The sequence below is a fragment of the Erythrolamprus reginae genome, chromosome 5, assembly GCF_031021105.1.
Source record: "Erythrolamprus reginae isolate rEryReg1 chromosome 5, rEryReg1.hap1, whole genome shotgun sequence".
Taxonomy (NCBI): domain Eukaryota; kingdom Metazoa; phylum Chordata; class Lepidosauria; order Squamata; family Dipsadidae; genus Erythrolamprus; species Erythrolamprus reginae.
The window spans coordinates 18,923,052-18,947,228 of record NC_091954.1 but is presented as its reverse complement, the minus strand read 5'-3'; the positions used below and the strand labels follow the sequence as shown (position 1 = coordinate 18,947,228).

The 24,177-nt window shown below is 40.9% G+C and overlaps 1 protein-coding gene across 2 annotated transcripts in view; it reads right to left on the bottom strand.

The window, feature by feature from the left end:
- Window positions 1–24,177, bottom strand: part of SUPV3L1 (Suv3 like RNA helicase) — a 37,241-nt gene that overhangs the window by 4,388 nt on the left and 8,676 nt on the right. The window contains exons 5-13 of one of the 2 annotated variants that reach the window (XM_070752185.1): window positions 22,972–23,140; window positions 20,295–20,406; window positions 18,508–18,585; window positions 16,347–16,438; window positions 10,981–11,161; window positions 8,703–8,796; window positions 4,089–4,308; window positions 2,771–2,851; window positions 1,430–1,606 (exon numbers count right to left, since the gene is read on the bottom strand). In XM_070752185.1, the coding sequence (XP_070608286.1) occupies window positions 1,430–1,606; window positions 2,771–2,851; window positions 4,089–4,308; window positions 8,703–8,796; window positions 10,981–11,161; window positions 16,347–16,438; window positions 18,508–18,585; window positions 20,295–20,406; window positions 22,972–23,140 (1,204 nt within the window). The remainder of the gene's footprint in view (window positions 1–1,429; window positions 1,607–2,770; window positions 2,852–4,088; window positions 4,309–8,702; window positions 8,797–10,980; window positions 11,162–16,346; window positions 16,439–18,507; window positions 18,586–20,294; window positions 20,407–22,971; window positions 23,141–24,177) is intronic. The other variant, XM_070752186.1, reaches the window with a different exon arrangement.

Here is a 24,177-nt window from a genome sequence, read left to right as displayed (position 1 = left end):
CCGTTGCCAGTTTGCTTCCTGCTGGGCCACGTAGCGGTATGTGCATTGTGTACTGCATGGCCACACCACGCTTCTAGCGGGCATGCCTGCATGCACAATGCTGAGAAGTTTTATTAAAAAATTAAGGAGGAGGAGGAGGAGAAGCAGAGGAAGGAGAAGAAGAAGGAGAAGAGGAGGAGGAAGAGAGGAAGAAGAAGAATGTCATTTGGCAGGTCCCAGGGGAAGAGCCTTCTCTGTGGCGGCCCCGACTCTTTGGAACTGCCCCCAGCCTCCTTGCCTTCCGTAAACTCCTTAAAACCCACCTTTGCCGCCAGGCATGGGGGAATTGAGATATCTCCCCCCGGGCCTATACAATTTATGTGTGGTATGTTTGTATATATGTCTGATTAATAATGGGGTTTTTAAAATGTTTTTAAATTATTAGATTTGTTATGAATTGTTCTATTGCTGTTGTGAGCCGCCCCGAGTCTACGGAGAGGGACGGCATTCAAATCAAATCAAATCAAAACAAATCAAATCAATAAACAAATCAAGGAAGGAAGGAAGGAAGGAAGGAAGGAAGGAAGGAAGGAAGGAAGGAAGGAAGGAAGGAAGGAAGGAAGGAAGGAAGGAAGGAAGGAGATGGAAACTCAGCCCAAAAAACCCCCCAGCCTAGCAAAAATAATAAACAAACAAACAGATAAATAAATATTCCCCGAAAAAGAGATGGCAGCGTCCACGGACCACCACCAACAGAACTGGCTCTCTGATATCACCAACGGTTAGCGGAATCGACCTCTGGTTCTAAAATAGGAAGCAATTACCCATCTTGCTTTCTTAGAAAGCTGTTGACAATTTCTTATGCTTCACGAAACAGAAGCTTTGCTCAAAATGTCAGTTGAGAGATCAAATCAGATATCTAATCTGCTATTTACTAGCAGTTACAGGTGGTCTTTCAGTTGAGGCAGTGGAATTGTCTTAACCAACACTCAATTTCTGAGAAACTAAGCTGCCTCATATGATCATCCAGTAATATATTTCCCGATTAGTGCAAAACCAGTATTTGATCTCATACACACACATGGGCAAATATGCGAATCAACACATTATGCTGGGCTGCATTTAAGACTTATTTAAGTCTTTCCAAAAAGTTCTTTTTTTGCTTTAAGTAGCAACTGCAAAATTTCTTGCAGTTGCTACTTGAAGCAAAAAAATAACTTTTTGGAAAGACTTAAATAACTGGCAAATAAGACTAGGAAATCTCCTTGCTCTATCAAACGGTTATGCCCGAGAGGTTGTTGCAGGGATAGCTTGAGCCACTACAACAAAATGCACACATACATATAACATAAACACATCTACTGTTTGGGCATACTAGGAGCTTAGATAGCCTCCTCCAGGGAAATAACCTAAAGAAAATGAAAAACATTACAAAATAGATGCAAGTTACCTTTAAGAGTGAGGTGCACACAAAAGGCTCCTTTTGATTAATGGGAGCTGTGCAAAACACATATCTTGCTCTCAAATGGAGTGGAATGTGTTGAATCATTTTGGCTAGAAACTTGAAGTTATCAATATTGCAGACAAAGTAGAGTCCATCAACTTGAGAGAGGCTCACGAAAATATCCTATTAAAAAACAACATTGAATTAGACAACATCCCAGCTCTGTAAAAAGCTTTCAAAGATTCACAGACCAATAAGACCAAGATTCACACACCAAATAGGAGAAGAGCCTTCTCAGTGGTGGCCCCGACCCTCTGGAACCAGCTCCCCCCAGATATCAGAGTTGCCCCCATCCTCCTTGCCTTTCGCAAGCTCCTTAAAACCCACCTGTCGTCAGGCATGGGGGAATTGAAATTTCCCTTCCCCCTAGGCTTATAGAATTTATACATGGTATGCTTGTATGTATGAGTGGTTCTTTAAATTGGGTTTTTTTAGATTGTTTTTAATATTAGATTTGTTTACATTGTCTTTTTATATTATTGTTAGCCGCCCCGAGTCTTCAGAGAGGGGCGGCATACAAATCTAATAAATAAATAAATGAATGAATGAATGAATGAATGAATGAATGAATGAATGAATGAATGAATAAAAAACTTGAAACTCTCTTTTCCAACTCCTACCTACTCGCAAAGTTATTAGAAACCTGGTTCTCTTATTCAGGGGCTTATAAAAAATATGGCCCTTCCTGTACAGCAGGGGTGTCAAAACTCAAGGCCCACGGGGTGCTCAGATCTGGCCCGAGGGCTACCCTGGAAACAGAAAAGGACCGGCCTGTGGTGCCTCTGCCAGTGAAAACAGAGCTCAGGAGAGCTGCTGGAAGCCCTCTCCAGCTCTATTTATGCTGGCAGAGGGTTGCAGGTACCATTGGAGCTGAAAACAAGAGTTTGGGAGCCTGTTTTCATTGATGGAGCACTCGGGCCCCACAGCACCCCTGACATAAGAGATGTCCAGCTGGCCATGCCCCCCCTTCCCCCCCCCCCCCGGGAGGTTAAAAACAACCTTGATGCAGCCTTCAATGAAATTGAGTTTGACACTCCTCCTGTACACTTTTTAGTGTTTTCTTTCCTCCCCAAGTTTTTCCCATAGCAAAGTGTATTTTATGGTGGATGAAAAAGTGAGATCTGCAGAATGGGTATAATTTTGGAGCGACAGGGAACCACAGCAGAGGGATGAAAGAGCCACATGTGGCTCCAGTGCCGGGGGTTGTGACCCCTGACCTTGCCCGTCCCAGGTTATGTAAAGTAGCATTCAAACAGCTGTCTGCTGCAAAGATAAACCTATTCTTACAATGAGATTTGACAGAGTGGCTCCTGGAAGGTGATATGCAAACATCTCAATCTGCTCAGCCGTGGGGTGCAAGCCAGCAGCCTAGAGTGGGGGAGAAAAGAAAGAAAGGGGGTGTCATTTTTCCACAATTTATGATGTTTCTAGCATGGGGTGAGGTATCATCAGTATGCGGATGATTACACAGTTATACATCTCCACCCCATGTCCAGTCAACGAAGCAGCGGAAGTGATGTGCCGGTGCCTAGAGGCTGTTGGGGTCTGGATGGGTGTCAACAGACTCAAACTCAACCCAGATAAGATGGAGTGGCTGTGGGTCTTGCCTTCCAAGGACAATTCCATCTGTCCGTCCATAACCCTGGGGGGGGGGAATTATTGACCCCCTCAGAGAGGGTCCGCAACTTGGGCATCCTCCTCGATCCACAGCTCACATTAGAAAACCATCTTTCAGCTGTGGCGAGGGGGGCGTTTGCCCAGGTTCGTCTGGTGCACCAGTTGTGGCCCTATCTGGACCGGGAGTCACTGCTCACAGTCACTCATGCCCTCATCACCTCGAGATTCGACTACTGTAACGCTCTCTACATGGGGCTACCTTTGAAAAGTGTTTGCAAACTTCAGATCGTGCAGAATGCAGCTGCGAGAGCAATCATGGGCTTCTCCAGGTATGCCCATGTTACACCAACACTCCGCAGTCTGCACTGGTTGCCGATCAATTTCCGGTCACAATTCAAAGTGTTGGTTATGACCTATAAGTCCCTTCATGGCATCAGACCAGAATATCTCCTTCTGCCACACGAATCCCAGCGACCGGTTAGGTCCCACAGAGTTAGCCTTCTCCGGGTCCTGTCGACTAAACAATGTCGTTTGGTGGGACCCAGGAGATGAGCCTTCTCTGTGGCGGCCCCGACCCTCTGGAACCAGCTCCCCCTGGATATCAGAGTTGGCCCCACCCTCCGTGCCTTTCGCAAGCTCCTTAAAACCCACCTCTGTCGTCAGGCATAGGGGAATTGAAATTTTCCCTTCCCCCTAGGCTTATAGAATGTATACATGGTATGCTTGTATTTATGAGTAGTTCTTTAAATTGGGGTTTTTAGATTATTTTTAATATTAGATTTGTTTACATTGTCTTTTTTATTGTTGTTAGCCGCCCCGAGTCTTCGGAGAGGGGCGGCATACAAATCTAATTAATTAATTAATTAATTAATTAATAAACAAACAAACTGCAACACACATATAAAACCAGATATCAGTGTGGCTGCCATCTCATTATCCAAGAACTGTAAAAATGAATTTAACAAGCTCAGACTGTTCATCAATATACCTCTATAGGATCCACGGGCTCACTCAAAATCTTCTTTAGCAGAACGAGGTCATCAGCATACATCGTAGTAACTTCTCCTTCCTTAAATGTGGAACTAAATCGGCCAGCACGGCCGGAAATTTGTAGTGCCTGAGAAGTGGAAATTTTATTCATTTCCTTTTCTCCTTTTTCATTGAGTTGTGGTTTTATTAGGGAGTTGAAAATAATCCTCTTTATGCTCCTAGAATAAAGATAATGAACACCAAAGTCACACAAATTAATATAACGACGTGATTCTCCAAATAGGATCCTAGTCCAGCTAACATAACTACCAACCAAAAATGTAAACAGTGAAAAGTTGCTAGAGGACAACGAGGGAGGTAATTAATAATTAATAATAATAATTTATTGGATTTGTATGCCGCCCCTCTCCGTAGACTCGGGGCGGCTAACAACAATGATAAAAACAGCATGTGACAATCCAATAATAAAACAACTAAAAACCCTTATTTATAAAAACCAAACATACACACAAACATACCATGCATAACTTGTAATGGCCTAGGGGGAAGGAATATCTATATCTCAACTCCCCCATGCCTGGCGGTATAAATGAGTCTTGAGTAGTTTACGAAAGACAGGAAGGGTGGGGGCAATTCTAATCTCCGGGGGGAGTTGGTTCCAGAGGGCCAGGGCCGCCACAGAGAAGGCTCTTCCCCTGGGCCCCGCCAAACGACATTGTTTAGTTGATGGGACCCGGAGAAGGCCAACTCTGTGGGACCTTATCGGTCGCTGGGATTCGTGCGGTAGCAGGTGGTTCCGGAGGTAATCTGGTCCTATGCCATGTAGGGCTTTAAAGGTCATGACCAACACTTTGAATTGTGACCAGAAACTGATCGGCAGCCAATGCAAGCCACGGAGTGTTGAAGAAACATGGGCAAATCTTGGAAGCCCCACGATGGCTCTCGCGGCTGCGTTCTGCACGATCTGAAGTTTCCGAACACTTTTCAAAGGTAGCCCCATGTAGAGAGCGTAACAGAGCTCAGCCCAATACTGAAGCCTCCGCAGGGTCAGCTGCAACATAAAAGAAAGCCCACCCACATAAGGACATTACAATACCTATCTCACTAGCTACGTGAGAAGGTTCAAACATTTAACCCTGCTGTTCTGTTCGGGTCGTATGTGACCCGAAACCAAGTTTGAGTCCCTGTAAAACATTTTCCCTGCATATCTGAAACTTGAAATTCCATGAGTTTTCATCATTTCAGGGGTTCTCTCTATGAGAATTTTTTTGGGGGGGTGGGGGGTTTCTTTCTTGCTGAAAAAAAAAACCTCCCTAATGTTATGTTCCCGGGTCTATTTGACCCGGACTGCAAATTGATCATTTTAGGTACTTATATTTGGTCTTTTTGAAAGCTTTTTTCACCTGGAAACAGGTTTGAACATTTCTGCACACAATGATATGAAAATTGAAATGAAAAAAGTAAATCTTATTGGTTTATTTCGTGGATATAATGCATGCCCCCCCCCCCCCGTTTTTGTGAATTTTTTTCAATTTTTCCAGTTCAATTTTTTCAATTTTTCCAGTTCAATTTTCATATCATTATGTTCAGAAATGTTCAAGCTACCAATCCCACACCAACTTTAGTAAAATAGAATGGATTTTGCTAGCAAAACTATCCATAAAGTGAAGACTATTTCAAAAAAACGGAGGGGCATGCATTTCATCAACAAAATAAACCAATATGCATCAATTTTTCCAGTTCAATTTTCATATCATTATGTTCAGAAATGTTCAAGCTACCAATCCCACACCAACTTTAATAAAATAGAATGGATTTTGCAAGCAAAACTATCCATAAATTGAAAAAATTCACAAAAACGGGGGGGGCATGCAATATATCCGCAAAATAAACCAATAAGATTTACTTTTTTCATTTCAATTTTCATATCATTGTGTGCAGAAATGTTCAGACTACTTTCCAAGTGAAAAAAGTTTTCAAATTGACCAAACATAAGCACTTCAAATGAAGAGTTTTTGGTCCGGGTCGTATGTGACCCGAACATAACATTAGGAAGTTTTTTCGAACAGAACAACAGGGTTAAAAGAGATCCATGTCAGACTCTTGAAAAGAAAGCTACGAAATGAAATTTTAAACATTGTCAGAGGGGAATCACTGAGATATAAAGGAAAAGAAATTCTGATCCTGAAACAAATTCCACGCAGAGTAAGAGAGGAGAGGCGTAAGTACCAATTCTTGTCAACACAACTGAACAGAAATAATATCCCTTTTAGATGGTTGGTCCCAGAGGGAAGGTTTGTTACTTGGAAGGAGAAAAGATATAAGATAGACTCTGTAGACAAGGCACAAGAACTCCACAAGATGATATTGATGGAAAAGGAAGATTTCAATAGAGAAGAAACTGGAAATCGTAACTTAGGAGAGGTAGTAACAGGATTGAGAACAGAGGAGGGGGAGGTTAGGGAACCTGAAGAAGTGAAGGAGCCAGGACTAGGACCCCAGTGGAAACAAGGTCTAGAGCCATCAGCAAATCAAATAACCGATAGGCAGATTGCAGGTTGCGAAACAAAAATTTCTCTCCCCCCTGCTATTCAATATCTACATGAAACCGCTGGGTGAGATCATCCAGGGGCATGAGGTGAGGTATCATCAGTATGCTGATGATACCCAGTTGTACATCTCTACCCCATGTCCAGTCAACGAAGCAGTGGAAGTGATGTGCCGGTGCCTGGTGGCTGTTAGGGTCTGGATGGGTGTCAACAGACTCAAACTCTACCCTGATAAGATGGAGTGGCTGTGGGTTTTGCCTCCTAAGGACAATTCCATCTGTCCGTCCATTACCCTGGGAGGGAAATTACTGACCCCCTCAAAGAGGGTCCGCATCTTGGGAGTCCTCCTCGATCCACAGCTTATATTAGAGAACCATCTTTTGGCTGTGCTGACGGGGGCGTTTGCTCAGGTTCGTTTGGTGCACCAGTTGTGGCCCTACCTGGACCGGGAGTCACTGCTCACAGTCACCCATGCCCTCATCACCTCGAGGTTCGACTACTGTAATGCTCTCTACATGGAGCTACCTTTGAAGAGTGTTCGGAAACTTCAGATCGTGCAGAATGTAGCTGCGAGAGCAATCATGGGCTTCCCTAGGTATGCTACACCAACACTCCACAGTCTGCATTGGTTGCTGATCAGTTTCCGATCACAATTCAAAGTGTTGGTTATGACCTATAAAGCCCTTCATGGCATTGGACCAGAATATCTCCAGGAGCACCTTCTGCCGCACTAATCCCAGCGACCAGTTAGATCCCACAGTTGGCCTTCTCCGGGTCCCGTCGACTAAACAATGTCGTCTGGCAGGGCCCAGGGGAAGAGCCTTCTCTGTGGCGGCCCCAACTCTCTGGAACCAGCTCCCCCTGGACATTAGGATTGCCCCCACCCTCCTTGCCTCCTTAAAACTCACCTCTGCCGTCAGGCATGGGGGGAACTGAAAAATCTTCCCCAGGCCTATATAATTTATGTATGGTATGTTTGTGTGTATGTCTTGTTTTTAAATAAGGGTTTTTTAGATATTTTTAAATATTAGATTTGTTATTGTACATTGTTTTTATTATTGCTGTGAGCCGCCCTGAGTCAAATCTAATTAATAATAATAACAACAATAACAACAACAATAATAATAATTTTATCTGTAAATGTTAATGGCTTAAATTCTTTAATTAAGAGAAAATATGTTTTTCTAGAATTGGGTAAACTAAATTTGGATATTATTTGTAGGCAAGAAACACATATAAAAGAGAAATATAATAATTTTTTGAAATGTTCAAAATTGGGGGAAATGTTTTGTGCTTCGGACCAGGTACGGAAAAAAGGTATTGCGATGTATATTAAGGAATACAGTATTTAAATCCCAGCATAATTTACAAGGATATCGAGGGAAGAGTATTAATGGTGGAAATTTGTACAGGTAAAGGGAAAATTTTATTAGTAGGAATTCACGCACCTAATCAGAAACAAAAAACTTTTATTCAAAATTACATTAAATAATTTAGCTGGCAAAACATTTGCATATTAGGCAATTTTAATGCCATAGTTGATCTTAACTTAGACTATAAAGGGAAAAGTAAAAACCACGTTAAACGAAAACTTCCAAATTCATTTGCGGCCATGATCAAAGAATTTGATTTGTATGACACTTGGAGAAAATTAAATCCCAAAAGCCAACAGTATACTTTTTTCTCACATCCTCACAAATCCTGGCCCCGCATAGATATGGCGTGGACCAATCTAACTCTGCTTTCAAAGACAACCAAAGTGGAGATACAAAATAATAATTGCTCAGACCACTCTTCGATTTTATTAAGTTTGGAAAAATCATGTCAGAGCAGGAATAGATGGACACTAAATCAGAACTTGCTACAAAAAAAGGAGTACAGTATTTGGTTAAACTCAAAAAAGAATTAAACTTCTTTAAAGAAAATCTAGGCAAAGACACATCTACGTATAACATATGGGATACGATAAAAGCGTATTTTAGAGGCATATCTATCACCTATTAAATACGGAAACACAAATTACAAAAAGAAGAGATCATTTTCAATTTATCTAGTGTACTTACAAATTGAGACCCATCCCAATTGCATCTGTAGCAACCATGATTTTACACGGATCATCCGGATCATTGAACTTCTTTGCCTGGGTGAGTTTTGTTCCTGAAACAATCAGAAAAACAGAAAAATAAAGTCCTGAATTTATTTATTTATTTATTTATTGGATTTGTATGCCACCCCTCTCCGGAGAATTACAAAAAGGATCTGAGTACTTACTTTTACTTAGGTTTATAATATAGTGATACCTCGTCTTACGAACTTAATTGGTTCCCGGGACGAGGTTTGTAAGGTGAAAAGTTTGTAAGACGAAACAATGTTTCTCATAGGAATCAATGGAAAAGCGATTAATGCGTGCAAGCCCAAAACTCACCCCTTTGCCAGCCGAAGCGCCCGTTTTTATGCTGCTGGGATTCCCCTGAGGCTCCCCTACATGGGAAACCCCACCTCTGGACTTCTGTGTTTTTGTGATGCTGCAAGGGAATCCCAGCAGAGGAATCCCAGCAGCGCAAAAACGGCCGCTTGGCTGGCAACGGAAGTCCGGAGGTGGGGTTTCCAGTGAGGGGAGCCTCAGTGAAATTGCAGCATCGCAAAAACACGGAGGTCCGGAGGTGGTGTTTCCCATGGAGGGGAGCCTCAGGGGAATACCAGAAGTGCAAAAACGGGTGCTTCGCTGGCAACAGAAGTCCAGAGGCGGGGCATCCCAGTGGCGGCGGCTTGGGTTTGTAAGGTGAAAATAGTTTGGAAGAAGAGACAAAAAAATCTTAAACCCCGGGTTTGTATCTCGAAAAGTTTGTATAACGAGGCGTTTGTAAAACAAGGTATCACTATCTTTACTTTTTTTTTTTTTTAATCACTTCTGAAGCTGACATTTTAATTAGATAGTGGAAAAAATGCAGGATCCAAAACTGCATTAGGGCCAGCTATGGTATATGACTATAAAGTATGTGCATTGGCAGAGAGATAGTATCTGTCTGGAATGGGGTCGTCCCCATACAATCATACATGCTGTATTTTTCGGAGTATAAGATGCATTACATGTTTCTAATAACTAAATGTTCTCAAATTATTGAATTTATACAGCTCAAAAAAAATAAAGAGAACACTCAAATAACACATCCTAGCTCTGAATGAATGAAATATTCTCATTGGATACTTTGTTCTGTACAAAGTTGAATGTGCACAACACCATGTGAAATTGATTGTTAACCAGTGTTGCTTCCTAAGTGGACAGTTTGATTTCACAGAAGTTTGGTTTACTTGGAGTTATATTGTGTTGTTTAAGTGTTCCGTTTATTTTTTTGAGCAGTGTATAATGACTATACAACAAGCCACAAAGACCTTCCAGTTCATACTACTAATATCTCTGCTGTCTAAATAAGGGGAAGTTAATTCAAGAATCAATAAATGAAGTGATATAAACACTACGAAATTCCAAAGATAAATAAAAAAAAGAATACACCTAAACCAGAAGTCTTTAAACTTGGCAACTTTTAAGACTTGTGGACTTCAACTCTCAGAATTCTCCAGCCAACTATACTGGCTGGAGAAGTCTGAGAGTTGAAGTCCACAAGTCTTAAAGTTGTTGTTGTTGTTGTTGTTGTTGTTGTTGTTATTATTATTATTATTATTACTTATTAGATTTGTATGCCGCCCCTCTCCGCAGACTCGGGGCGGCTCACAACAGTGATAAAAACATGGTAACAAATCTAATAATTAAAATTTAAAATAACAGTTTTACATTAAAAAGTCTAAAAAGAAAAAAAAACCCAATAGATAAAATACATACACACAGTCATATCATGCACAAAACTACATAGGCAAGGGGGAATGTCTCAGTTCCTCCAAGCCTGACAACAGAGGTGGGTTTTAAGGAGTTTACGAAAGGCAAGGAGGGTGGGGGCAGTCCTAATCTCTGGGGGGAGTTGATTCCAGAGGGTCGGAGCCGCCACAGAGAAGGCTCTTCCCCTGGGTCCCGCCAGACGACATTGTTTAGTCGATGGGACCCATAGAACACCAACGCTGTGGGACCTAACCGGCCGCTGGGATTTGTGCGGCAGAAGGCGGTCTCGCAGATATCCTGGTCCGGTGCCATGAAGGGCTTTATAGGTCATAACCCACACTTTGAAAGTTGCCAAGTTTGGGGACCCCTAACCTAAACTATCAGATGTAAAAGAATTGAACAATTTAGTAATCAAACGTCAACCCTGCTAATGTAACTTTTCCACGATAATTACAGTGAGAAATATTTCCCACATATAATTCGCCCAAAATATTTAGAATACGTACCAGGTGGAAGACTTCCATATATGACTGCACATTCCAAGCCCCGGAATTCGATTTGTCGACTCACTGAATAAATGTCATTCTTATTGAAGCAAACAATACAGTCTCCAGGGTGAAGGTTATCCAGCGATTCAAGAGCTTTATTCAGAACCTTGATGGGAGTAAGCCTCTTGTACCTTTTCACCTATAAACATACAATATCATTTATTTATTTATTTATTTATTTATTTATTTATTTATTTATTCATTCATTCATTCATTCATTCATTCATTCATTCATTCGATTTTTATGCCGCCCTTCTCCTTAGACTAAGGGCGGCTTACAACATGTTAGCAATAGCACTTTTTAACAGAGCCAGCCTATTGCCCCCACAATCCGGGTCCTCATTTTACCCACCTCGGAAGGATGGAAGGCTGAGTCAACCTTGAGCCAGTGATGAGATTTGAACCGCTGACCTTCAAATCTACAGTCAGCTTCAGTGGCCTGCAGTACAGCACTCTACCTGCTGCGCCACCCTGGCTCTTTTTATTATTTATAGCCATAACTAGAATATAATGCTACTGACCACCTCTAACCCTAAAAGGCTCTTAGCTTGAACTTGATAACTGTAAGTGTCACGCTGAATATTGCCAGCCCCAGAGACATTTAGTAATTAAATAGTTAACTGTGTGTGCTTTATTAAGTTCCTCCTATTATGATGTAATATCCTGCCACATCTAGCTTCACTTCCTTCTTCTTCATTCTAAAATCTCGTTTCTTATTACTATCCACCATCATGTAAGACGTATTTGTTGTTTTGCCCACCGGGACATATTTTATTTTCTACTTTTATAATAAAAGAAATCTTGTTTTGAACAAATGACTAAACAGCTTCCATCCATCACCTCCGCGGTAATTTTAAGGTTCAAATGGACTTTAATCTTTTTCACTATCACGACAGTAAGAACAATTATTAAAAGTGAAAGACTCGTAACTAGCTCCTCATCCTAAGCAGGCCATCCTAGCAACACTAGGTAAAGGGGACAGAGATGTAACTGATGTGGGTGATTTCTGTCCCCGACCAATGAGGATAAAGCGGTTTTTGGAAGCTTATGAAAAGGGAGCTGCAAATAATATAGATGTAGTTGTTGATGATAAGGGGCAAACTAATAACGAAAATAATGTTCTTCGGGTAATGTGCACAAATGCTCGAAGCTTGAGCAACAAGCTCTGTGAATTAATGGCCATAATATCTAGAGATAATTTGGACCTGGTTGCCATAACTGAGACATGGTTTAATGATTCTAATGAATGGGAAATATCCATACCAGGATATACACTGTATAGGAAGGATAGAATAGAGAGAAGGGGAGGTGGAGTAGCCATTTATATTAAAGAAAGTCTAAAAACAACACTAATTCAAAATACGTGTCAAGATCTAGAGACTCTCTGGATTTGCATGCAAAATAAAGAAGGTTCTGTCATTAGAATTGGGGTGATCTATAGGCCTCCAGGGCAATCCGAGGAATATGACAACAAGATGGTGGATGAAATTACCCAAATGGCAGTAAAGGGAGATATTGTGGTTATGGGTGATTTCAACATGCCTGATGTTGACTGGAATATCCCCAGTGCCCTTACATGCAAAAGTAAGAATATAGTAGAGGCCTTTACAGGAGCAGCTCTGGCACAGCTGGTTAAGACACCAACTAGAGGGGAGAATATTCTAGATTTAGTTTTTACGAATGGGAATTGGGTTTCAGATGTCAAGGTGGGAGAAAATTTAGGTTGCAGTGACCATCTATGTTTGTGGTTTGATGTAAAAACTCATTGTGAGCAATCCTATAATGCAACCAAAGTATTGGATTTCAGAAAAACAAATTTTAATGCAATGGGAGAATATTTAGATAATGAATTAAAGGGGAGGGATAAAATGGCAGGAGCGAGCATCCAGTGGACTGTATTAAAAAAGGCCATCTTAAAAGCCACTGGACTGTATGTAAGACAAATAACTAAAGGTAAAAGGAAGAAGAAACCGCTATGGTTTAGCAATGATGTAAGGGCTATAGTCAATGAAAAAAAGGCTGCCTAGAGGAGGTATAAAGAGTCTGGAAGTATAGCTGATAGGGAGGTGTATAAAATGAGACAGAAGGAGGCGAAACAGATAATATATGATGCTAAAGCCTCAAAAGAGGAAGAAATTGCCAAATCTGTAAAGAAGGGGGATAAAACCTTCTTCAGATATATTAATGATAAGAAGAAGAAAAGCTGCGGCATCATGAAGCTTAGTACCGGGAATAATACATGCATTAATGGGAATAAGGAGATCGCTGACCATTTCAATAGCTACTTCTGTTCAGTTTTCTCAAAAGACACCTTACAAAATAATACTATAGAGGGATATAGCATTGCTTCCAACTGTACGGATTCAGCTCCAGTGATCTTAGAAGCCGATGTCTTAGAAGAACTTGAACGATTAAAGATAAATAAGGCAATGGGTCCAGATGGCATCCACCCCAGAGTTCTTAAAGAACTCAGAACTGTCATTACTACCCCCCTGACTGATTTTTTTAACCAATCGTTGTTAACAGGAGAAGTTCCTGAGGATTGGAGAATGGCCAGTGTTGTGCCTATTCACAAGAAGGGCAGTAGAGAAGAAGCTGGTAACTACAGGCCAGTTAGCTTGACATCAGTTGTAGTTAAAATGATGGAGACTCTACTCAAAAAGAGGATAAATCAGCACCTAAAAAACAATAACTTATTGGACCCAAATCAGCATGGCTTTACTGAAGGCAAATCATGTCAGACTAATCTCATTGATTTCTTTGACTATGTCACAAAGGTGTTGGATGAAGGTGGTGCCGTGGATATTGCCTACCTGGACTTCAGCAAAGCCTTTGATACGGTTCCACATAAAGAGCTGATAGATAAATTAGTGAAGATTGGACTTAATCCCTGGATAGTTCAATGGATTTGCAGCTGGCTGAAGCGTAGACATCAGAGAGTTATTGTTAATGGCGAGTATTCTGAGCAGGGTCAGGTTACAAGCGGTGTGCCACAAGGGTCTGTTCTGGGTCCTATTCTTTTTAATATATTTGTGAGTGACATAGGGAAAGGTTTGGTAGGGATGGTTTGCCTATTTGCCGATGACTCTAAAGTGTGCAATAGGGTTGATATTCCTGGAGGCGTCTGTAATATGGTAAATGATTTAGCTTTACTAGATAAATGGTCTAAGCAATGGAAACTGCAGTTTAATGTTTCCAAATGTAAAATAATGCACTTGGGGAAAAGGAATCCTCAATCTGAGTATTGTATTGGCAGTTCTGTGTTGGCAAATACTTCAAAAGAAAAGGATTTAGGGGTAGTGATTTCTGACAGTCTCAAAATGGGTGAACAGTGCAGTCAGGCGGTAGGGAAAGCAAGTAGGATGCTTGGCTGCATAGCTAGAGGTATAACAAGCAGGAAGAGGGAGATTATGATCCCACTATATAGAATGCTGGTGAGACCACATTTGGAATACTGTGTTCAGTTCTGGAGACCTCACCTACAAAAAGATATTGACAAAATTGAACGGGTCCAAAGACGGGCTACAAGAATGGTGGAAGGTCTTAAGCATAAAACGTATCAGGAAAGACTTAATGAACTCAATCTGTATAGTCTGGAGGACAGAAGGAAAAGGGGGGACATGATCGAAACATTTAAATATATTAAAGGGTTAAATAAGGTCCAGGAGGGAAGTGTTTTTAATAGGAAAGTGAACACAAGAACAAGGGGACACAATCTGAAGTTAGTTGGGGGAAAGACCAAAAGCAACATGAGAAAATATTATTTTACTGAAAGAGTAGTAGATCCTTGGAACAAACTTCCAGCAGACGTGGTAGATAAATCCACAGTAACTGAATTTAAACATGCCTGGGATAAACATATATCCATCCTAAGATAAAATACAGAAAATCGTATAAGGGCAGACTAGATGGACCATGAGGTCTTTTTCTGCCGTCAGACTTCTATGTTTCTATGTTTCTAACACTTTTGTAACAAATGGAGCTGTTGACATCAAAGAGAACAAATACAGGAGATTTATAGGGATTGAACAATTGGTTAATGGATTTTCTTAGTGGTTACATAGGGAAGGAGACAGCATGTATTGGGGAAAATAACTTGTATATTCATTGGAAATTACTTTCTGCTTCAGTCATTAATAAAAACCTCCTACCGTACTTTGAGAACAACATTTCCCTTTGTAGGTTTCAGAATTCAGAAATTTTTTGGAGTAAGATAACCTCAAACTCCTATAAATTAAATTACATTTCTAGATAGTGACCAATATAGAGAAAATAAAATAAGAGTCTAAAACAGCAATAGCAATAGGACGTAGATTTATATACTGCTTTACAGTCCTCTCTGGCGGATGCAGTGGTTCAGTAGCTAAGGCTATCACTGAGCAATTTATCTTTAAGGATACAAACTGTTGGTGGAATGGATGACTTTTAATATACAGTGTTCCCTCGCTTTTCGCAGGGGATACGTTCCGAGACTGCCCGCGAAAGTCGAATTTCCGCGAAGTAGAGATGCGGAAGTAAATACACTATTTTTGGCTATGAACAGTATCTCAAGCCTTCCCTTAACACTTTAAACCCCTAAATTGCAATTTTCCATTCCCTTAGCAACCATTTAGATTATTACTCACCATGTTTATTTATTAAAGTTTATTTAAAAAAATATTTATTAAAAGCAGACGAAAGTTTGGCGATGACATATGACGTCATCGGGTGGGGAAAAACGTGGTATAGGGGGAAAATCCGCGAAGTATTTTTTAATTAATATTTTTGAAAAACCGGGGTATAGACTTTTTGCGAAGTTCGAACCCGCGAAAATCGAGGGAACACTGTACTTTATTTTATCTCTTAAGGAAAAACAACTGGAAGTCTGCACACTAAATTGGACAATATGAGGTTTCAAAGGTTTTGGAAGATCCCGAGCAACTTTTTTGCAATCCCAAGACTCCATTTTTTCCATAATTACTCAAAATCAGAAATATAATTACCATTACTTTGAGTGGGAAACACATGAAAACCATAGTATAAGCCAGAGGTTCTCAAATTTGGCAACTTTAAGACTTGTGGGCTTCAACTTCCAGAATTCTCCAGCCAGCTGTGCTGTGAGTTGAAGTTCACAAGTCTTAAAGTTGCCAAGTTTGAGGCCCCCTGGTATAAGCCCTACAGTCGAAGATATATTTTAGAAAAAAGGGAAACACTGAAAAACAGTTAGGGTGTCCTCCCAAACTCCAGGAAAAGGAATAACCCCTTTCCCCATTTCCCTGTAGCTCCACCCACTGGGCCTCCTTTGTCCCCCGGGACATACAGAGAGAGCAAAGCAGAGCACCTACCTCAACCTCTTCCCCTGTGGTGTACATGAGCTCTGTCACCAAGTTAATAGCAGCCTCTTCACCACAAACATGGATTTCTTTTGCACAGAGTCCTGAACAAAATGATGACATTACAAAATTATCTTCACGTAACAAAATGCTTTGTCTATAGTGGCGTTTCTTAGCCGCAGAAATTTTAAGGCATGTGTGGACTCCCAACTCTCAAAATTTCCCAGCCAGCCATTCCATGGTGGAATGCAGTCCCAGGAGGAAGGGCATGCATTCATTCATTCATTCATTCATTCATTCATTCATTCATTCATTCATTCATTCACTTTCATTCATTCATTTTCCCCAGGGGCCAAAAAGCCAGCAGAGTTTGGAATGTCTGTTAGGTATATCTAGAGTTATGCAGATTAATTGCTTTAGCCTGGCAAAATTCTGTAGGCAAACAACAATCAAGAAGTAATCCCAAAGGTGCTGTTTCCAGAGGCAACTGGATTTTTTGAGCTGAAGAAGAGTACCTCCGGAACCGCCTGCTACCGCACGAATCCCAGCGACCGATAAGGTCCCATAGAGTTGGCCTTCTCCGGGTCCCGTCGACCAAACAATGTCATTTGGCGGGACCCAGGGGAAGAGCCTTCTCTGTGGCAGCCCCGGCCCTCTGGAATCAACTCCCCCCCGGAGATTAGAACTGCCCCCACCCTCCTTGTCTTTCATAAATCACTCAAGACCCATCTATACCGCCAGACATGGGGGGGTTGAGACACCTTTCCCCCAGGCTTTTTTATATTTATGTTTGGGTATGTATATGTTGTTTGCTTTTTTAAATATGATAGGGTTTTATGTGCTTTTTAATATTAGATTTGTTTTCGCTGGAATATTGTTTTTATTATTGTTGTGAGCCGCCCCGAGTCTTCGGAGAGGGGCGGCATACAAATCGAATAAATTGAATTGAATTGAATTTTGGATGAGGAGCGAAACATAGAAACTTAGAAGACTGACGGCAGAAAAAGACCTCATGATCCATCTATTCTGCCCTTATACTATTTTTTGCATTTTATATTAGGATGGATCTATGTTTATCCCAGGCATGTTTAAAATCAGTTACTGTGGATTTACCAACCACGTCTGCTGGAAGTTTGTTCCAAGGATCTACTACTCTTTCAGTGAAATAATATTTTCTTACGTTGCTTTTGATCTTTCCCCCAAGTAACTTCAGATTGTGTCCCCTTGTCCTTGTGTTCACTTTCCTATTAAAAACACTTCCTTCCTGAACCTTATTTAACCCTTTGACATATTTAAATGTTTCGATCATGTCCCCCCTTTTCCTTCTGTCCTCCAGACTATACAGATTGAATTCATTAAGTCTTTCCTGATACGTTTTATGCTTAAGACCTTCCACCATTCCTGTAGCCCGTCTTTGGACCCGTTCAATTTTGTCAATATCTTTTTGTAGGTGAGGTCTCCAGAACTGAACACAGTATTCCAAATGTGGTCTCACCAGCGCTCTGTATAGCAGGATCAAACCTTTCCAAAGAAAAACCAGAAAGTCCAATTGCCTCCGGAAAAAAAGCACTTTTAGGACAACCATGATCTGAAAGACTGAAGCTCTTTATAGATACTCAGAAGTAACTCTAGGTGTTCTTCTTAAGTTTTGGAACCTGACAAATTCTTAGAATATTTTTCCATGACTGAAAGTGCTGGCTCAATATACAGTAGTCCCTCGCTATACTGCGCTTCACCTACTGCAGCTTCACTACATCGCGGGTTTCTGAGGAAGTCGATCAGCAGATTTAAACAGCCCGCCGAACTCGATCGGCAGGTTTTTAAAAAAAAAAAAAATCTCAAATTGTAAATACTGTATTTAAATACTGTGTCTAAACTAAATACTGTGTGGGAAGGGTTTATAAACACTTAAAACAATGAAAACTTACCAAACAATTACAATATAAATACTTAAATTATTACTATCAGTCGATAAATTCCCCATTGCGGATTTCACCTATCGCGGCCAGATCTGGAACGTAACACCAGCGATAGGTGAGGGACTACTGTACTCTCAACAAATCTGGAGAGCTTGAGACTTGGGAAGAGTGCTCTAAAACTCAACGCTGCAAATTACATACAATCAGGATTAAAATAACACCATTTGGTAGCAATAAACTCTCCAAAAACATACCTAGGAGTGCTCGTGTCCAGGCCCAGCCTCTCGAAGGATCTCTAATCATCTGAATTTCATCAATCACAGCCACGTCATCTTAAAGAACAGCATGCAATAAAAGAGTCATTTATTTATCTATCAAATTTAAAAGTTTACTAACATTCCATTATTAAGCCTATCTGCACCCCTACAACTGTCAGGTTTGGTTCTGCAACCCAGCAAGACAGACACAGAGTTCATAGGATAATCAAAACTGCAGAAAAAAAACAATTGCTTCCAACCTGCCTTCCATTGAGGACCTGTATACTGCACAAGTTAAGAAGAGGCCTGTGAAAATATTTACAGACCCTTCCCATCCTGGACACAAACTGCTTCAACTCTTACCCTCAAAATGATGCTATAGAGCAGTGTTTCCCAACCTTGGCAACTTGAAGAGATCTGGACTTCAACTCCCAGAATTCCCCAGCCAGCATTTGCTGGCTGGGGAATTCTGGGAGTTGAAGTCCAGATCTCTTCAAGTTGCCAAGGTTGGGAAACACTGCTATAGAGCACTACACACCAGAACAACTAGACACAAGATCAGTTTTTTCTCAAACGCCATCACTCTGCTAAACAAATAATTCCCTTAACAAACTATTCACTAAGTCTGCACTACTAATAATCTACTCGTTGTTCCCATCACCCATCTCCTCCCACTAATGATTATATGACTGTAACTTTGCGGCCTGTATCCTTATGATTTATATGGACTGATTCCTAATATGATTTGATTATTTGTATCCAGACTATCATTAAGTGTTGTACCTTATGATTCTTAATGAATGTATCTTTTCTTTTATGTACACTGAGTGCATATGCACCTGTTGTGGTTAGCTCTGGCCCAGCTCCTGCCCCAAGGACTGTGGATGTGGGGGAGACATCCACATGCTGCAGGCCTGTTTTGCGCCCCCCCCCCGCCCCCCGTGGAATCTGATGATGAAGGCTCCTCTGACCAAGAAGACATGAGTGACAGGAAGGAGGAGAGTGGGGCAGACAGCTCAGAAGGAGATCAATTATCTAGCTCCTCCTTGGATTCGGAACAAGAGTTAATGATAAACCATGCATGCGGAGAGCGATGCATAGGCAACAACAACTGAGAGATTATCATCAAAGAAAATGAGGCCACCTGTGGTTGGGTGGGGCTGTGGTAATTAGTGAGGCTGCTATAAAGAGCAGCCTGTGGGTTTGGCCATTGTGGAGGATTATCTGATCGTTGTGTTTCATGACTGCGTTACTGACTTTGACTTTTTGTGTGCTGATTTTTCCCTGCTTTGAAACTAAACCAGAGCAAAGTGTGTTTCACTTTGTGAAAGAAGAAGGACTGTGAATTGCCTCACAGCTGCAAGCTAAGTATCATAGAACTGATAAGGGACTTGTACAAATTACCAGTTTGTTTGGAGACGAGTGCTCTTTGCTATACCAAAAGAGGGCTTCATTTAAGTGAATTTTCATTATAAAGAACATTGTTTTGAATTTTCAAACGTGTGTGTGTCTGAAATTTGTACCTGTGAATTTTTGGGAGGAGTCTACCAGAGAGCCCGACAGAACATGCACCAAAGATAAATTCCTTGTGTGTCCAATCACAATTGGCCAATAAAGAATTCTAGTCTATTCTATTCTATTCTCTCTCACTATAGAGGTAAGAGACATTTCCATAATAAAGTATTTTTAAAATGATTTTCTTTTTTTCTTTCCTGGCTGGTTTTGTGTACAAACATTACAAGCACTTTAAAAGTAAACATGTTTCTTTAAAAAAGTATACATACAAGGTGTATTAACACTGCACATCTCAATAGTGCAAGCCACATGGGTAGCCGCTTTCCCCTCAGGATCAATACACACTCGTTCTTCTCCCGTAACCAGGTCACATGGTACATTCTGTTAACATTAAAAAAACAAAACGAAATAAACATTTCCCTCAAGGATATAACACTGAAGACATAAACAATGCAGTCCAACAAAGCACTTGAAAAGGTAATGATTTTTAAAGCCCTACATGGCATTTGGCCAGAATACATCCGGAAACGCCTTCTACCGCACGAATCCCAGCGGCCGATAAGGTCCCACAGAGTTGGCCTTCTCTGGGTCCCGTCGACCAAACAATGTCGCTTGGCGGGACCATGAGGAAGAGCCTTCTCTGTGGCGGCCCCGACCCTCTGGAACCAACTCCCCCCAGAGATTAGAATTGCTCCCACCCTCCATGCCTTTCGTAACCTTCTTAAAACCCACCTCTGCCGTCAGGCATGGGGGAATTGAGATACTCTTTCCCCCTAGGCCTTTACAATTTTATGCATGGTATGTCTGTATGTATGTTTTCTTTTACAATAGGGGTTTTTAACTGTTTATATTGGATTGTCATATGCTGTTTACTAATGTTGTTAGCCGCCCTTAGTCTACGGAGAGGGGCGGCATACAAATCTAATCCAATCCAATCAAATGACCTCAGGATGTAGAAACTTTCTAAGTGCGAACCAGTTGCCAACCCAACCCATGTGATTGGCTCCATGTGATTGTATGGGTGCTGTGATGGCTGTGATTTTGAGATCCAGTCATAAGTACATTCATTGTAACTGTGAATGGTTGCTGAAAGATTGGTTGTTAACTGAGGTCTCCCTGTGGTCTTGTGACATAAGGGATTCATGTAACCTGCAGAGGAAGATGTCTACTATTAGAAAGCAGTGGAAGAAATCTCTTTTTCTCTGAAAATATGGTCCAGAAAAATTTGGATTCTTCCAGAGCAAACTTCTGGGAGGATTAGTAAATTATAGAAAAGAGTGATTCTAGTGATTCTTTCACCATTCCAGTGGTGAAACTTTCTAATGGGCAATGGAATCACAGTATTTTCAGACTATAAGATGCACCGCTGTATAAGACGCATCAAGATTTCAAAGCGGTAAGGAAGGGAAAAAAGGTTTTGACCTCCCCGGCCTGCAGGAGCACTCTGCAGGCCTCCCAAATCCTCTGCACACTCCATTTTATTTTATTTTATTTTATTTTATTTTATTTTATTTTATTTTATTTTATTTATTTTATTTATTTTATTTATTTTATTTATTTTATTTATTTTATTTATTTTATTTATTTTATTTATTTTATTTATTTTATTTATTTTATTTATTTTATTTATTTTATTTATTTTATTTATTTTATTTATTTTATTATATTTTATTTATTTTATATTTTATTTATTTTATATTTTATTAATTTTATTAATTTTATTAATTTTATTAATTTTATTTTATTAATTTTATTTTATTTATTTTATATTTTATTATTTTAATTATTTATTTATTTATTAAATTTGTATGCCGCCCCTCTCTGCAGACTGTTGTTTGTTTTGTTTTTTTGCAAAAAAGACTGGTTTTTCACCTGTTTTTGCAAAAAATTGGGCACACAGATGATTTGGAAAGCTTGCAGAGTGCTCCTGGTGGTTGGGGAAATGCAAAAACACCTCCATTTTTGAAAAAAAGAAATGTCAATTTTTCCACAAAAATTGGATGTTTGTGCCTTCTCCTAGCCCCCAGGAGCACTCTGCAGGACTCCCAAACCCTCTGTGCACCCCACTTTTGCAAAAAAAAAAAAAAAAAAAAGGTCCATTTTTCGCACTGACATTTCCCCCCCTCTACTCGAAACAGAATACCCTACGAAAATAGACTAACAATCCTGGGTCTAGAAAGCTTAGAACTACGGCGCCTAAAACACGATTTAAGTGTTGCACACAAGATCATATGCTGCAGCGTCCTACCGGTCAATGACTACTTCAGCTTCAACCACAACAACACAAGAGCACGCAACAGATTCAAACTTAATATTAACCGCTCCAAACTTGACTGTAAAAAATATGACTTTAACAATCGAGTTGTTGAAGCGTGGAACTCATTACCGGACTCAATAGTGTCAACCCCTAACCCCCAACATTTCTCCATTAGACTCTCCACGATTGACCTCTCCAGGTTCCTAAGAGGTCAGTAAGGGGTTTACATAAGTGCACTAGTGTGCCTTTCGTCCCCTGTCCAATTGTCTTTCCTTTATCTCATATCTCATATATATTTTCTTCCTTTCCTATATCTTCTCCTCTATTTTTACATATCATCTTTATATATATTACTTCATGTCTATTCTCTTCCATATGTATTGTGTATTGGACAAATGAATAAATAAAATAAAATAAGGTACATCTTAAACTCCAAAAAATCCGGTAGTTGAAATCCACTCCTCCATCCCCAGACTCCAAATTAGGAACAGCCTTGAAAAATACTGCAACTCTAAAACCCACCCACTGTCCCTAAAAATTCTATGTTTTTTTCACTCCACCTTATAAGCTGTTTTGGGATTCCAGACAGACACTGACAACACCCATTTTTTAACCACCAACAATGTTCCATGTTAACGGCATGACTGCAACAGAGGCAATATCAGACAGAAATTCAATGACATACTGACAGCATCATTACTCTTTTGGAAGATTTCGTGAGCCAAGAGCTTGAGAGGACCGCAATATACTCCGGATTCTGCTTTTAAGAATCTCTGGATGGCATGATAGGTTTTCCCACTATTTGTAGGGCCAGCATGAAACACAATCTTCCTTTCAACGGCCCTGGCTTCCGGATACCTAGAACACATAAGTAGAAAGGTAAAAATAAATCAAGTAATATGAATTTGTACTTCGTCACCTTTAAAGGTGTAGCTATGTAAACACTTGGAGGGTGATTTTTAACAGCAAGTTGGATTATTTTATTTTATTTATTTATTAGATTTGTGTGCCGCCCCTCTCCGAAGACTTGGGGCAGCTAACAACAATAAAAAAGACAATGTAGACAAATCTAATATTAAAAATAATCTTAAAAGCCCCAATTTAAAAACCAATCTGACGGCAGAGGTGGGTTTTAAGGAGCTTGAGAAAGGCAAGGAGGGTGGGGGTAACTCTGATATCTGGGGGCAGCTGGTTCCAGAGGGTCGGGGCCGCCACAGAGAAGGCTCTTCTCCTGGGTCCCACCAAACGACATTGTTTAGTCGACGGGACCTGGAGAAGGCCCACTCTGTGGGACCTAACCGGTCGCTGGGATTCGTGCAGCAGAAGGCGGTCCCGGAGATATTCTGGTCCGATGCCATGAAGGGACTTATAGGTCATAACCAACACTTTGAATTGTGACCGGAAATTGATCGGCAACCAATGCAGACTGCGGAGTGTTGGAGTAACATGGGCATGCCTTGGGAAGCCCATGATTGCTCTCGCAGCTGCATTCTGCACGCTCTGAAGTTTCCGAACACTTTTCAAAGGTAGCCCCATGTAGAGAGCGTTACAGTAGTCGAGCCTCGAGGTGATGAGGGCATGAGTGACTGTGAGCAGTGAGTCCCGGTCCAAATAGGGCCGCAACTGGTGCACCAGGCGAATCTGGGCAAACGCCCCCCTCGCCACAGCTGAAAGATGATTCTCTAATGTGAGCTGTGGATCGAGGAGGACGCCCAAGTTGCAGACCCTCTCTGAGGGGGTCAATAATCCCCCCCCCCCAGGGTTATGGACGGACAGATTAGTCCACCCCTAGGTGGAGGAAATGGAGTAAGAGAAAGAAACAAGGCTGTTCTCTTCCTCAATCCCACTTTTGTGTCTTTTCTTTCATCTGGGATGGACAACACACAGCTCTCCCC